The sequence below is a fragment of the Tachypleus tridentatus genome, chromosome 9 (assembly GCF_004210375.1).
Source record: "Tachypleus tridentatus isolate NWPU-2018 chromosome 9, ASM421037v1, whole genome shotgun sequence".
Lineage (NCBI taxonomy): Eukaryota > Metazoa > Arthropoda > Merostomata > Xiphosura > Limulidae > Tachypleus > Tachypleus tridentatus.
Genome location: NC_134833.1, coordinates 106187656 through 106204913, shown reverse-complemented (window position 1 = coordinate 106204913; position 17258 = coordinate 106187656). Strand labels below are relative to the sequence as shown.

The following is a 17258-nucleotide window of genomic DNA, read 5'->3' as shown; positions in this document are numbered from 1 at the left end:
ATTATGCCTGACTTGGGCTTCTCTGTTGTATGTTGATAACATACAGTTCATAAATGTGAGTTTGAAATATTTTAAAAAAACTTCTCCTCCAAAGGATAGAATGCTATCAGATTTACTTGACTTTTTAAAATCTACCTGCCCTCCATTGAACTCTAAAAAATTTACATATAATTTTATTTTGGGGTAAAATGCTTTATATTTGTAGGCCTTTTTATTCAGAATGCTATATATTCATAACACAATGCCATTGGATGCTTAATTTTACTGAGAATGGAACATATCACCTTTATCCTCTAAGATCTTCATATATCTGTTCATGTCCCTTATGGTTTTTAACATTTAAACATTAAGATTTTAGAGTAGAGCACTTAAAATATCCCTACACATGTTTTGAAAATGAAATCACAGTTTAGGTAGATGCTGCCATGAAGAAAACGGGTATTAATATAAATTTATGTAGTATTTCAAAGGTTTTCTAATTTTTATTGTATGTTCTCTTAGAGATGGCAGTTGAACTTTACTGGGCTGTTGCTGTAGACAAAGGGAATGTAATAATATTGTTGCATCAATTTATATTTTTGTTACTCTGTTTGTGAATGAGGGTTTGTAAATTTGTGAACTTGTGTGTATAGTTTAATTTTGTTTAAGGTGTAGAGGTGCACTTCTTAAAATGTTTGTGCATATTTGCCAGTATTCCATAGTTCAGAATTTTCAGAAATTTGCATGGCTCTCTGGTAATTTTCTAGCAAATAAATGAATGTGGAAGAAAATTACTTGGCACTCAGTTAAGTTTTATCTCAACCATTAAGTGATGTGAATTTTACATTCCTGATCAAGCAAACTTTTCTTTTAAATTTGAATCTCTTTTTAGATAACTTTCCATAAATAGATAGGTATAATGTATTTCACTTGTATGTTTTGTATAAAAAGAAAATATTTCAAGTTGATAACTATCATTCTGATGTTTGTTTCCCTTCATGATCAGGTTCGTTAAGATGGATTGTTACCTTCTGGGCCTGTGCAGACATATGTAAGGGGGCTATTTTTTAAAGGGTAAGCAGATAAATGAGAGTATATTAACTTTTGTTGCAGGATGGCAGGGTGGGGAAGTAGCAAGAGAAAGGCTTAGTGTGACAGTGAAAGTTGAAGTATACGTGTAGTAAGTATCTGTTTTAATTCTAAATCTCAAAAATTCTAACACTGCACTATTGTATTGTATTGTTATGTAGTTTGATGTTTCTTTAGTAACCTAATTATTGCTCATGTTGGTTGAGTACTTTTAATTTATTATTTTGCATAATGGTTTGTCCTTTACATCCTCTGACAGAAGCTGCAGTTGTTATCCTGCAAACTCATAACTTGCTGAGGAATCTGCAGTATTGTAATAAACAATTATATCTGTGTTGGAAAGTAGTATTTAAGTTATGGGCTCCTAATTGTTACATTTTAGTTTTGTATCAATGTGAAAATTAAAAGTATTACAATTATTTGTACATTCAGAATAATCGTAAATTTTATACGGTGGTTGCAGTTTCATAATATATCAAGTCTTCATAGTAACAACTTTCTCTTAAGTTATACAACTTCTAAATGTGTACAGTATAAATAGAGGATAACATACAATTTGTTTTGTTACTTATCTTTGTTTTCCTGATTTATAAAGTTTTGAAGCATATTGTTTTCATTATATTTTGTGTATATGTAAACTTATAAGTTTGCATTGGTTGTTCCATAGTTATCTTTGCATTTTCAGTATGTTTACCAGCAGTTAGTACTGTCAATAAAGTAATATGCCTTCGTTTTATTGTGAAAGGATAAAATTATTAATCTCTTTTGAGAATTTTATGTTGTGTATAGTGGATGTGTTCATTCTTTCAGGTTATTAAAACACGTAGAAAAGTTGTATTTCTGAGATTTCTTGAAATAATATAATTACTGTGATTCAAAGTACCAAGTGTGTTAGTGACATTATAAACATGCAATATCCCAGAGCTGTGATGCAGAAAAATGAGTTACATGACATCAAGGAAGCAAATGTTAAGAAAGCAAAAAATAAAACTGTTTGCATTGCTAATACTTTTATCATTATCACAAATCTATTGAGAAAAGTCAGTTTTGAATCCTAAATACTTGTGTTTTTATGTATATAATGACCTTAAAGCTACTTCAATGAGTCTTGTTGGTTGGACCAGGATTGTTTTATACTAGTAGCAAATAAAAGTTCTTCATATGGATATGGAAGGATGAGTAGAGCCAAAACTAAATATTGTTTCTAGCTATTGTGTATCGGTAAGTGCAGAAAGTCCTATCACTTCCTAAGTTGCTTTAGCTTTAATTAACAAGAAAATTAAGGTTTTTTTTATGATAACAAGCATGTTTGCCTATTGTAAAGGAGCCCCTCTCTCATATATGGTATCAGATCTAGTTATGAAAAAAATAACACTCAAACCATTCACCATCTTAGTTCAGTAGAACCAAGATGTAAAGTGGGGGGAATTGATTACTTTGCATTATCAGGAATGTTCGAATCTGTCAGTGTGTGTATGTGTAGGTCAAACCTTAAGATGTAATGTTTGCTTGACAACTGACATAATCATAGAAATTTGTTAGCTTAAGGTTTTTGGTGAGATAACATAAACATTGCATCATTTATTGTAAAAATTTTGAATTTGTGTAACACTGAGGTATTTTTAAACTTTCAAGAATCTTGGGATGCATTGACTAGCACCAAAGCCCAGAGAAAATATGTAACTTTCTAATCAGGATAGTTACCTCACTTCATTGCTTAGATAAAAGTACTCAAGTTATTTTTAAAATTACCACTTTGTGATCTGTGAATAGATTTTTTATCAATGGAGACCATCTGTTTTAAAATTATATTGGGCACAGTTTTGATTTTCACAGATTTTCTTCAAGTTAGCTGGCCATTCTGAAACAAAAGTTTGTGATTGTTACATACAATTAAAAAACAGTAATTGCTAAATAATATATCAAAATGATTCACTATAAGATGAAACAGTAGAGGCTTTTTTCTTCTAACTTAAATATAGAACATGTTACCAATGATGCTGTGATTGTGGAAAAGTGTTTGCTTAACAAGTTTCAAGTTTTATACAAATTAAAACAAGTTATTCTTTTTACAGGTGCCCAAAAATTCTAATGTGTAAAAAAAGTAACACTTGTATAAACTGAGCTTGGATTGCTCTTTCTGCACAAAACAGACATTGTATTCAGATCACATAAGTTATGTTTGAGTTTTATATGATGATCTCTAATGGATTATTCTTCAAGTTCATTTGGCATATAACTCAAATGTGACAAACTTTAAAGATTATAGGTTTAAGTGTAATAGACTAAAACACACTTTCAGTTGTGAAATCTATTTTGGAAGTTGACAGTATTAATTGCATCAACATAAACTATGAAAAACCACATCTTTCTCAAGATGTATGTGGCACACAATATACAAACTAATAGAAAAACAATTTCTGATCATTTTTTGATATTGTAAATATAAGTAGTGTAGTCGTTAAATGTGATATTACTTTTTTATATCCTGAAGAAGATATGAGTATAAAAAATAATGTATGAAAGAAATATCTTTATCAAAAGAAATGTCTTAAAAAACTACAGTAAACAGGAACTTTGGTAAAATTGATAATTGGAATTAATAGGTTATTAAAGTAACATTCATATTAAGTGATGAGTTAATGCAGGCTGTTTTTGTTGTTTGTTCTTTTTACCTTGTATTTAGTAGTGAATCTGTTTTTAACCCTTTTGATCAGCTATATTTTGTCTGATGGTGTGGTTGCCTTCAATAATCTTAGACTTGTTGAATCTGATGTTGTCTTTATCCTTCAAAACAACTGTATTATGTGTGATATGGTTTTTTACAGTAATCTTAAGCAGCTGAAGTATGTTGCATAGCTTTGTCCAGTCATTAAGGAATTGTATCTAATGATAAAAATACCTTGAGTCTTGTCATTTATATTTGTTATGTATCTTGCTATAGTTGTTATAAGTTATCTTCAGCAACTGTGTTGTATTTGTTAGCATTTTATCAGGTACATACATTAAGTAATCATGCTGAATCTGATAATGTAGTTATAATTATAAGCACAAGTATTGCTGTACTTCTCTTCAGTTACCATAAGTAGTTAATACTGTGTCTGATCTTACATCTGATACAGGTGGTTGTTGTGTGCCAGTTTAAGTTGCTGTGTGGAATCTGATACTATACTTGCTTCCAGTCATCTTAAGTAGCTGTTTCATCTGATACTGTAATAGATTATTCACATTACACAGATGTTGTATCTGGTTATGCAACTAATGTGAGATACCTTAAGCAGAAATGTTGTATGTAATCATGTAGTAGTGTTCTCATGATGGTGTAGTTGTTTTTTTAATCACCTCACAAAGCTGTATGTTGTTTAGTTGATATGCATCGTCTTCAGCAGCTTTATTGTAATTGATGTAGATGCTTTTTTGGTCCTTCTCATTATGTTTTTGTATTTATTGCTGTTTAGTATCAAGTTCATGTTAAAACTGGCACTTTACCTGTTTTAAGACACCTTCAGTGACTTTCTTACCTGTTTCTGTAATTTTGTTCACTCATTAAGTTATTGTATTTAATGATGCAGATCTCTTAATATGTAGCTGCTGTAAATGTGTCTAGTTATTTCAAGTAGCTATGTGGTACATAATGGTATAGTTGTTTCCAGCAGCCATTTTAAACATTTCGTAGGTATCTGATAGTATTTATAATTCCATAATATTTGTTTTGTTTCTGATACTTTAGTTTTCCTTGGTGATCTTATCAACTGTATTGTATGTTTAGCACATTCTTTATATAATCCATGTTTAAATATTTCCTCTTATACAGTGGTCTGCCACATTAACATTGGCAGCCTTGAAACAGAAATTACAATAATTGTACCTATTTGCAACTCAACACAAATACTAAAATTGAACAGAAATGAGCACACTAATAGTATCTAGTAGCTTGGACCTTTTCAACATGCAGGCATGGAGTCAATAAGATTCAATATTATACTGTTCCAGAGTTTTCCATATTTCCTCAAGTTTAGCTACATTTCAGTCACATTGGCAGGCAGTGGTTGAGGCATTTCCACTGTTATGTATTCCAATTTCAAATAGCCTAAAACTGAGTTAAATTGTAATTTAGACTTAGAAGTTAAATAAATGGCAATATGTATCCAATTTGTGATATTTGCTAACAAAATAGATACACAGTTTCTTTTTTAATGCAAATACATTTTAGTATACAAACATTGTAATGGTTATTACAAATAATGATCTTTGTACGAAAGTTTTACAAAATAAATGGAGTCTTCTATATGGTTTGGAACTTCCTTGATGTGTTATTGAGGAATCATAATGAGCAAGTTAATTTTGAGTTGATGTAGGTACAATAATGTAATGGAGCTAACTGTGGCTGGATTCCTTGCTTTTCACTAAATGTTAAGTTTTTACTACTAAAATTATATCTTCAGAGTAATATTAATGTCTGATGTGATTCCATTGAAGTTAAATGGTTTGTAATGTTCAAAATTTTATAAACATTCCTGGTCAAATATCTGAAGTCTTGTTTAATGAGCTTTAAACACAAGTACATCTTCTGAGGTTTACAGTATACCAACTGTAGCAAAGCAGTAATATATACTGTTTCTTGGCACATAATGTTGGTTACATTATAGGTGGGCCTGGCATGGCCAAGTGGTTAGACCACTCAACTCATAATCTGAAGGTTGCAGGTTCAAATCTTCATCACACCAAATGTGCTCACTCTTTCAGCTGTGGGGGTGTTATAATGTTATGGTCAATCCCACTATTTATTGACAAAAGAGTAGCCCAAGAGTTGGCAGTGGGTAGCTGCCTTCCCTCTAGTTTTACACTGCTAAATTAGGGACAGCTAGCACAAATAGCCCTTGTGTAGCTTTGCATAAAATTCAAAACAAACAAATTTATAGGTGTGAGGAGAATTTCTATAAATTTCAGCCTGTTCCACAGTACTTGACAATACATTAGTGTTTATGCATGCACACATATTATTGATTCTTACATTCAAATCTTCAACAACTTGATGGAAATTTTACAGCATAAGTTATGTACATTTCTAAATATAAATTTAACTTAAACATCAGTATTAAAATAGACACACAATAGTAAATCCATCACACCATACATTCAAAAAGGTGCCTCTTGGAACTTTGAGAAACCCATGAATGAAGCTGAAGCCCCTTGTCTCTTCTGTTTAGTAATGATTCTGAAGCTATGCTGTGGCCAAGGCTTCATGCAGATGGTGCAATGGAAAATTTCCAACTCCTTAGCAGAAATTGTTCTGAAGGATACCAGTGTAACATACAAAGTGGAATCAATCATATATGAACACCAACTTCATTCTTCTACTGTACCAAATTACACCCCAAACTGTGACAGTGTAGCTGCCATATTGTATTGTTTCCTTTAAGCAGAAATGTCTGTTTGCTGTCTACTGGGTCCATTGAATTCCACACTAAATTTGCATGGGTGAGAAAGGGTTTCCTTTGAGCCACTTGACCATTGTAGCCCTTATGTTTGTGTTATGTGAGCTGGCAGTGCCTGCAAGGCTTTGTTGTGGGTTGAAATGGGCCTGTGAACAACTGTTTGTTGTGCTGATAGGCAGCCAGGCTGAAACACCAGTCAGGTAATATTAACAATACTTCACAGTAAATATGAGTTATAGTAATGCTATGCAGCTACCTACTGGAAAGTTCAATATCTCTAACAGTCTGCTTATTATTTTTCCTGTAGTCAGAACATCCAGTTACATAACCTTATGTAGAATGTGAAATACATTTGTACCTCCTCTGCTCAGCATGTTGTGTATTCTTTCTGAACTTCACAGTCAGATGGATGATATTTAGACCAGTTGTAAGGAGGTGTTTTAAATATGCAACCATTTTTTTGGGAGGGAGGGCACTTATGGTATGGTGCTGTGTACCATAGGTTTTTCTTTTAAAATGATCTGCAGTTCCTCAGAATTTGTTAGAACTTCTTCATGTATTTCTTCATCTGATAAGTCAGTTGATCTTTTTTTTTCATTATGATCTTTTATACATGTACTGAAAGATAGTTAAATACTTAACATGTTTGCTAGGTCAATCACACTGCAAGTTTTATTGTTAAATTTTTTAATTAACAAGTTTTTTTGGTTTTTTTGCAACATAATTTTGGAATCTTTCTATACATGGTTGATTATGGTTGTAATATAGTCCATCAATTTTTTGCTTTTTCAGTTGATTAAGTACTTACCATGTAAGTTGTTACAAGTATTTTAGAATTTTGCACCTTATGTGTATGTGTGTATTGTACCTTGTATGATAAAGTTATTTTATTTTTATAGGGTCTTGTTCAGCAATCATTGTCCTCCCACAGTTCCAGTAACCCTTCAGCAGGAACTGTCGTATAGCATACAGTAACAGAAGAGCCTGGAGGTGTTTTAGTCATTAGGAACTGAAGATCCACTCACTAGTAACAATATATTGAAACAAAGAGTTAAGAATTGGGTATTTCTACTGGCCTGCCAACTAGTCCCATGGAATTATATATATTGGCTAGTATTCCTACCAGAAGTGCTCATTATCATCATGTAATTCATGCAAGAACTTTGTGCAGAACAGTCAAATGTTCTACACTAGTAACATCTCATCTCATAGTCAATAGGGCAATTTAATATAATTGAAGAAACTGTGGCATGGAACATCATCATTTATCTAGGACAGTCTGTGGTGTGTGAAGTTCATATCCTATTATACAGAACTTTTTTTTCATTTTCTTACATGCTTGGTTCAGCATACAGAAGTGATTTTCCATGACATAGAACACTGTCATTCATCTTTAATAGTATTCTGCTTTTTCACTTCTTTAAGTTATTCAGATAATGTTAAAATTTTGTGGTGAACTGTCAATTATGGTCTGAATAAAAACAAAATTCAAGAATTATTAGAACTTGATTTTCATCTATGCTAATTTTAGGTTCCATCTAATTACAGCTGGAATTACACATTAAATCAGTTTTTTTTAAATGCTACTTGCTATATTATTACACATTAAATCAGTTTTTTTTAAATGCTACTTGCTATATTAAATGCAAATTCAGTATTTAGTAAAACTTATAAGTTGAGTATTTTTTAAAGGTTATATAGAATTAAAAAAGATAGTATTGGGCTAAACTATAATTTGTTCTTAACACAACTTGCTGTTTCCTCATTAGTTTTACATCATTTTCATACTGGATATACTTATGAGCTTATAAGTAGTAGAATGATAAATCAAAATTCTTTTCAATAATAAATGTGATTAAGTTACATTTGTTGTATTTTTAATAGGTGTTTTATGAGATTGTAAAGGATTTATAGAATTATGATGTATGCTTTAAAAACTGACTTCTAAGAAGTATCAGTGGGCTAAATGTAATGGTTTTAATTATGTTCTAAGACAGAAAGAGTGTATTGAGATGAATTGTGTATATTCTTTCCAAATGAAATTGTGTTGCATTACATGAAAATATAGACAGATACATAACTGGAATATACTGGATGTGTGTTTGCATATGTATACTCAGACATGGCACTAATAGTAAGGCTATACATAGGTATACTTCCTTCAAGATGTAAACTTGCTAGCTACTTTAAATCTTTGTCAGTTTATATTCTACAGCCATACCATATGAATATGACCTACTGTTCTCTAACAAATTCATCATTTAATTATCATGAATTATGTGGACTTGTTTAGGATTCTCTGTAGGGCTTGTGCGTAGATACATGCCAGAATTACCATACATTTGCCGTAAAGAAGCATCACTAAGAAATAACAAAGTATTATTAAACTGGATAATTCTTTGTTGTTTAAATGTCTTCTTTAAATATTTGAGAGATTTTACTTAATCAGAAATTTATGGTTAAATTTAATACAGCTTTCTTGAAAGGCTACAAGATAAAACACTAACAAAATCTATTTTGCTGAATTGTGGGCATATGCTCTTAGCGTATTATACATCACTGTGGAGGTCTCATCATAACTATAAGGTGTCTCATCTATGTATCCAAGATGAGTACCTGCAGTACAGTAAGTATGCTTATTGTTGGAACTACAGTTGTAAGAGTGTCCTTAGCCACCATACCTTAACTGAAGAACAAAAATTGTGTTTTATATACACTTGCACCATCCTTTATCAAAGGTTTTAATGAAACCTCATGTATAGGTTCTGCTATATCATATTCAGTGTAATAAAAAAATCTTATTTTAATGCCTTCCAATTTCACATATGTAAATTTTATGGATATTTAAATACATTTTAATAAATTTGTCATCTCTGAGTACTGTCAACCTATTCAAACTATATATTACACACATAGATAATCCATAATTAAAACATTTCGCTGCTAAATAAATATTCTTCTATCAATTATTTTAAACTTACTTGATCATATACTTTCATCATGAGGTAAGAAATAGCAATACTGAATAACATTGCTTTGAACTTGGAAAAATTCATTTGAATGTAACTAGATTATTGTATAGTGTGATGTTCAATTTAGAGATTGCTCTCCAGTGTAAAAGTTTATTTATTTGTAATTGTTTTTGTTGTTTTAAAAATGATGTATTTAGAAATGTATATTTTCATGTTATTTCCCCAAAATTTATATTAATCAAGTTTATTAAATACATGAGAAAACGTGTATCACAAGTTTCTTGTATGAAAACTAAGTTTGCTGTTTCCACTGAAATCTATGGTTTATAGTTTTATAAATAAATTATTACAAAGTTGTTGCTTGAAAGGTAATTTTTTAAGTTTAAAACTCTCCTTTAAAAAAAACAGTGAGACTAACTTAAGTTTATTCTGATATCAAATTTGATGGATGAAGTTTATGAGGTATGAGTTATCAATCAACTCCATTCTGTCGGACAATTTGCGTAGTTGTTTACATTTTCATACATCTAAAAATTAGTGTAAAGATTATGTCCTCTCTTTGCTCAGCTTAGTACATACATGCTGTCAGGCCAATTACTTGTCATAAGAGTTATGTATCTATACCATAAATTGACCTGAAAAGCTTTTATGTAACAGAAACAAAATAAAAACACCAAAGATCCATAAAAAATAAAATGAAGACAAGTATATTAGCCAAGCTTTAAAAAGTAAACTACAAGTGCTAAGAGAAAATATTTGGACAAACTGTCTACAGAATTTCAATTTTTGTTTTCACATTGAAATTGTCACATTTAAAATGACACCAGTTCATTTAACTGATTAGTGTTTATTGGAGAAAAACAAATTGTTGACATGATCAAATTATAGTTTGTTTGTTGTTTTTTTTAAAGAAACCAGTGAAAGTTTAATGAACATTTTTGTTTCAGACCTAAAGATTTGGAATAAATATCAGTTTTGTTTTTCACAATTATATGAGACATGCCATTAATCTCCAATAGGGGTCTAATGATTAACATAGGGTTTGTCTGCAGGGGATTTCTGAAAGTGTGTATGGATTTGTGATGTATGCAAAAAAGTAAACTAAGTGATTCACTTGATCCAAAAGTTTGGGTTAAATCTTGAGATGTAGAGAACATAAGAGTTTAGCCCAGCAATTCCCTTTGGGTTTGGTTATCAGGTGTACCACAAATGAATTTTAATTTTGACATGCACAGAGTATTTTCCTTCCAATTGTATTATATGGCTCATCTTTTATGCATGTCATCTAAAGAAATGTGAACTATGACAGATAGAGAGCTAGGTTGTCAATTGAAGTAGGTGTAGACAGAACTAATATTTGTTTCTGGGTTACAGAAAGTGAATAAAGAGTACAAGATGCAATCATAACAAGGTTTATAGGAAATATGGCAGAAGTATATTTTGGTTTATGTACACAAAGTATCTTGTGAATAAATGAAGTAAAATTAGAAAGCTACTGTGTGTGGTCTAGCTGTAATTTATTAACAAGTTCTCTTTTCTTTTTTTTAACTAGAAAGGCTAGATTTTAAATCATGTAGATGCTTGTTTTTCGTCACCACACACAACATATTTCAAGAGATTTGCTATGTTGTTTTTTTTTTTACAGGATACATTTTGTTTTATTAGTAGTTCATGCTGTAATTTAGGTAACTTGATAATGTATTAGTGCCCAAGAATTCTTTGTCTTTATTGTAAAATACTGTCAGAATTTCTGAAATATAGTGGAAGTTTCAGTGTGAATGTAGATTAATATTTCTGCCATATAATTCCATTCTGGGAAAGTTATTTTGTAGCCTATACCTAGTGCTTGGTATTTGAAAATTCTATTGCACTGTCAACCAACATTATTTTGTAACCAAAGATATTTCAGATATAATATTCTGTACATATTGCAGGAATTACATATATTATCATGCATGTATAATGGATATTTATTTAAAATCGATGAGGGCTTTAACTTATATCTTTGTTTTCGCAAGTACTGATAAACAGCAAGTAATTTTAGTTTAATAGTAAACAAATATGAAAAAAATTGTATTTTTCAGCATACCATACTAGTACAGTTCACCACATTTAAAACTTATTCCAATTAATCTGTCTCACAATTAAGTGATAAGAGGTAGACAACTGTAAATAGATTATTTTAGGCCAAGAACTAGTTTGCAAGGTGCCTCGAAACTCCTTTGTTATACAGCAGCAATACTGATGTTGTTGGAGTGGAAAGTCATAATATATTGCAGAAATGTTAAGAATGAGTCAAATAATTTAAATAGCTGTAAGTTTTTCTTTGACAATAAACATTTTATAAGAAACTGTGTTTTTAGTAATGATACATCCAAACACATTGTGGGAACAGTGATAATAAATGTAATTATTGTCTAGCATTATAATATTGACTTTGAGTTGCAAGGAATTATGGCAAGGAAAAGGTTTCCCAGTGTGTACCAGAGGCCCAGGAGCAAAGATTCCAGAATTGTTTCATTCAGGCACATGTATATGAAATATAAAGTGTAGTAAACCACCTAACACCATTTCCATTGTCTAAAAATTTCTTTATCATAATGCCTTTCTTCCTAAGTATTGCCTACGAAAAACTGTCTTAGAAATAGTTTGCTCTTTTAAGCTGAGACATTTGCTTAAGTGACATTAAAGATATAAAAAGCAGTAATTTATCCCCCTCAAAATAATAATTATACAGAGTAGCAGCATTGGAAAATTGTTAAGGACTGACAATTATTTTAAACCTCACATTCTGAACAAGGGTTAGAAAACACAGTCTTCTACTACTTGTAAATACAATGAAGTAAAGGATAAAGGGAACTTCAAGTTTTGAACTAAAAAAATCCATAAGGAAGATCAAATTCCAGTTTGGAAACAACTATACAGAAATTAGTAGCTGATGAGAATATTTAAATTGTATAAATAACATTGACTGCAAAAATGTGTGCTAGATTAAAATTTATTTGTATTTGGTTGACATAAATAATAGGTGATGACACCTGTTGTATATTTTTTTGTAATCAAACATAACACTAATGTGTATATTTCAGTACAGCTGTGAAATGTATACTCTTGGTATTTTTTTTGTCTTATAGCAATAAGCTTTGTTTATCAATTTACATATTACTAATCCTTCAATTTTCAAGGTTAACATCAGATATTAGTTTTCTGTGTATAATTCAAAGGTTCAATTCCAAAGTGTATTGTATCAATAATTATTAAATGTTGCAGTTATCCTTCCACATGTGACACTGGAGTTGCAGACAAGATATTTAAAGAAAAATAATGGAAATGGATATGTAACCTTAATGGTACTGGATACATGAAATTAGCATGTTGAGCAAGTTTTAGAAAATTGTGCAAACCTGGATGAAGTTTGAAGAACTGTTGCACAGAATGAATACCACTGGTGTTAGTCTTATCTCTAAATTATCTAATAATTTATCATTCAGAATAATTAAACCAGGTATAATGAATAAGGTTTCTAAGTGAAATAGAAGGTTAATGACAATAAAAACAATGAACGTCATTCCTGCTGAGGATTTCCAGTAAAAACTATGAAGAACAGTTACACAACAAATAAAAGTGACCACAGTTGTGGTATTTGCACACAAACTACTTTTTCTCTTTTACTTAATTCGTAAAAATATACACAAGTGAAACCTTTATAAATCATAGTAACAACTTTCAAGAAAAGGAATTAATCTGATTATATAATACAAGTCTTTACATGAAGTACTCTACCGAGTTGTTCATTTAAACAAAACTCTAAATTCTAAGCACGGAAATATTTCTGTAAGATTTAAACACTTATTTCAAATGATAAAAGAATCAATTATCATACATAACCAAAATTTGTTTTTAGCTTATTGTATTTTATGCCTTGTAAGATGCACTTTTCTTTAAAATTCCCCCATGTGTCTTCAAAGACAAAAGTGATGGGTTAAGGCAAGAGGTTAAATTAGGGTCTACCCATAATGACCTCTCGTCACTTACCAATTAAAAGTACTTTCAATAGCATAAAACATTCAATTTAACTAATATTTTCAAGGAACTGTGAGAAATATGATGTATTTGAGTGTATTTACTTGTAGGTTGAAAAAAAGTCAAGGCTGCATCAAGGTATTGGTCATTGAGCCAAATTATTTTTTCTTAGAACTGTCCTTCCAAAATTAGGGTGTGTCTTTCATAATGTAGTGTCTCACAAGGCATAAAATATGGTAATCATTATCAGAAAGATTTAGATCAAACTTGCTACAACTTTGCTATCAAAAGTATTCTTCAGAATTTTAATGTACATATATTCATGTATCTGCATCTCAAGTTACGAGTTTCATGTATTGTTGTTCTAGATGATAACAGAAATGCAAATTCAATAGCCCCACCTATACATTTTCATCAAAAGAAGAGAAGATAACATAAGTCTGGTAGTGGTGATGCACAGAGAACCCATATATACACAGATCAACCCATTAGCTTGTAAAGTTATAGTACATGTCACTGGTAGATACTGTTATAACAATTTCTTTCCCCATCAATTTTTTATTTAACTATTGCCAACTCGTGAAAATGTGTGTTCACAAATGCTTTACAAGATACGCATATAAGCACCTAAACTTACCCCAAGCATGTAATATATATATAAATTTACCTGGAGACTTAGTAAAAGAAATTGATTTGCATTATTGTTCATTCTGTACTCTTAAATGATACCATACTTGGGTGCTTTTTTTGTGTGTGGATATGTATGGTAAGAAAAGTCAATAACCTGCTTATCTATTGGTGAATTATAAATATGGACCAAAAATTATTATGGGAAACAACTCAGATGTAAGGGGAAATTTTCATGTGTAGGAAATTAAGGCATCTGTTACCTTAATTATTTGTGCAAGTTGTTACAGTTAATTATATATTTTTTAAAATATAACATGTATATTCTGTACAGCATTTTACATATGGTACTAAGCAAGACACAACCCTTTTTTCTCATTATTATAATTAAAACAACTAGGTTATTAACCGTAATTACCTATGAAACTTAAATTGTCCCTCTGGCTAAACAAATACTGTTAGTACAACTGAAAGTATTTCAGTGGCCTCATTATTACCAAAATAAAGCCACATTTAGTAAAAGATATGATCAACTCAAAATACAATTAAAATTTCTGATCGCTACTCACTTATTAACAACTGCTTTATTACAGGAAACTAAATATTTGCCTCGCACAAAATATTAGTGACACAATAAAAACATCAAATATTTTAACTGTTTTGATCTGTTTTATAAAACTAAATATGCCTTTACAATTCTAAATACCAGTAAGTTTATAGTAAAACTCTTAACTATGAAAATAAAAACTTAGAAACTATTTATCCAACTTGTTCTTTAGTATAATGCATTTTATTTCATGTTTACATGTGTTGAAAACTTGCACAGTCAGGTGTGATGTCTTCCAACTGATGGAGGTGCCTGTAGTGGAATAACTGGCAGTTCAGTGCTCTGTGATTGGGTGGTTTTAGATCCAATTGACAGAGGTGCCTGTAGTGGGATAAGTGGTAGTTCACTACACTGTGACTGGCTGATTTTATTTCCAATTGGTGAAGGGGCCTGTAGTGGAATAACTGGTAGTTCACTGTACTGTGATTGGCTGGTTTTGGAATGTTGTCGTTTGGTCATTCTTGTGCATAGAGGAACATTGTTCTTTTTTTCATCAGAAGAATCAGCTGTTTCAAATCCTGAATCATAGAAACCTAATTCTTCGGTTTGTTTTGCAAGTTCAGAACTACTCTTGACAATGGATTGAGAGCTGATGATGTTTTGGTCTTCAGTCACTTGCTTATCATTGCTGTGTTGTAGTCTCACATCTGGTCTAGAGCAACATAACTGGTTTGTCACAGAAGATGGAGTTGGATAAACTTCTAAAGTAGAGGAGATTGGACAACAGAGACAGTGAGTGTGAACTGGAAGATATTCTTCTCGAGAAACTAGCCCAGGAGTTAAAAGGGGTGCTTCAGCAAGCACACAAGCCATAGTAGCTGTTGACAAATTATCTAACTCTGGAGTTGAGGAGTTGGATGGTGAGCACGAAGTACTTTTGGAGCCTGGATACTCAAAATTTAGCTCATCCAAGATAAACTCACACAGTACATCAAAAAAATTGGTTACTCCATCATATCCTATTCAATTTAAAGCAAAAACAAACATTGTCTTTGTCAAACTATCATATTCAAATTTTACAGAATAATTCACAAAAGTTATAATTAAGCTTGCTCATGACCAATTTTGATAACAAAACAACTAACATTAAATACATTCTCATTATTTACAAATATTCATGTAGATGCCTAGAAATTATCACTACCTCTTTAGATTCCTACTTTATTATCTAATGTCAATATTGCACAAGATTAACATTCTCATGCCTTGCATAAAAACAGAATGAGTTGGAAGATAACACTAATAATCATATGAAAATAATTCAGTTGTTGTTATGAATGAATGTCTATCTATATATTAATTTACTGTTAATTGATTTCTATTAGCTCTGTTAATCTGAAATAGAAAGTATTGTTTCTTATTCTAAGTAATCCATGTTTGAACAAATGGCACAATTAACTAAATTAAGAACTTAAAATTACTGCAGGCATTAAATTTCAAAATTAATAAGCCATATGACTAAATCAGTATGATTTTAATAGCAAACAAAGATTTAATTATTAAATGAATGTAAACTACTTCAATAAGAAGACTAGCTCTTCTGTTCACCAGTTCTTGTGAATGATAGTAAAGTTCATTCAAAAAATAAAACAATTATAAATAATTGGTATTAAAAATAAATAATGTTGTGTTCTCACTTCTTACCCTAACAATATTACTTATATTGGGAAATAACTGTTAAACAAATAACGGATGACAATTAGGGGAGGAACATGCATATATGTAGAAAGTATTCACAACAAATGTTGTGGAATGCTACAAAATAATATACAATGTAAACCATCATAATGACTACTCCATTTAACACTAAGTAAATTTTATACATCTATTAACTTCTTTTTGATAACCCTATGAATATTGGCTGCATGGGATTTACCCAGCTTGTAACCACAAAAGTATCAGGTTTTCAAATTAAGTATTAAGATTTTTTTAAATATTTGCTCATGATGGTGACTATCTAATATGTGAGGTGATTTTGATTTTAATATCAAAAATACTTTTATCTGACAACTGTCAAGTTTCACTTGCAAAGTCTCATTATCCATCTATGTAATCATAAAATGTGTTTTTCAATAAAACTTCATATTTAATCTGCTGTTTTATCAATACTAACTGCATATAGTGTTGGTTGATTTGACTGTCTTTGTAACCATCATAAAAGTTGGGGGGAAAACTTCCTTTTTTTCCCGTTTTGTTTTAGAATAACTGCAAATTACAACAAGAACCATAAATGTTTATTTTAAATAGTTTAAATCTCGTTAACAGTGTATATCTATTTATATTTATTAATTTTTGTTTTATTGACCTTTGAACTGTGTATGACTAAAAAAATACCCTGATGCAAATTGAATATTATATGGTACACGCTCAGTTCACATTACATATATCAAATAGTACTGTACAAGTTGTTAGTATGTATATCCCATGAAGATTTTATTATTTTTCTTTCATTATCTTACTTAATAATAAGTTTATTTTTTTTTTACATTTTAGTTACTTTCACAATAATAAATAGTAAAAAAA

General features: G+C 30.5%; 3 protein-coding genes across 7 annotated transcripts in view; 1 reads left to right on the top strand and 2 right to left on the bottom strand.

The window, feature by feature from the left end:
* Positions 1 to 11829, top strand: part of LOC143225978 (WD repeat-containing protein 20-like) — a 59197-nt gene extending 47368 nt beyond the window's left edge. For 2 of the 4 annotated variants that reach the window (XM_076456257.1, XM_076456259.1), the window contains exon 4: positions 7406 to 11829. In XM_076456257.1, the coding sequence (XP_076312372.1) occupies positions 7406 to 7471 (66 nt within the window). In that variant the 3' untranslated portion in view covers positions 7472 to 11829. Of the gene's footprint in view, positions 1 to 985; positions 1054 to 1092; positions 1160 to 7405 lie in introns of all 4 variants that reach the window. The other 2 variants (XR_013014233.1, XM_076456258.1) reach the window with 2 other exon arrangements.
* Positions 1 to 17258, bottom strand: part of LOC143225980 (uncharacterized) — a 98544-nt gene that overhangs the window by 74933 nt on the left and 6353 nt on the right. The window lies entirely within an intron of this gene.
* Positions 13118 to 17258, bottom strand: part of LOC143225979 (inositol-tetrakisphosphate 1-kinase-like) — a 57025-nt gene continuing 52884 nt past the window's right edge. For both annotated transcript variants that reach the window (XM_076456260.1, XM_076456262.1), the window contains one exon: positions 13118 to 15694. In XM_076456260.1, coding sequence (XP_076312375.1) covers positions 14955 to 15694 — 740 coding nt within the window. In that variant the 3' untranslated portion in view covers positions 13118 to 14954. The remainder of the gene's footprint in view (positions 15695 to 17258) is intronic.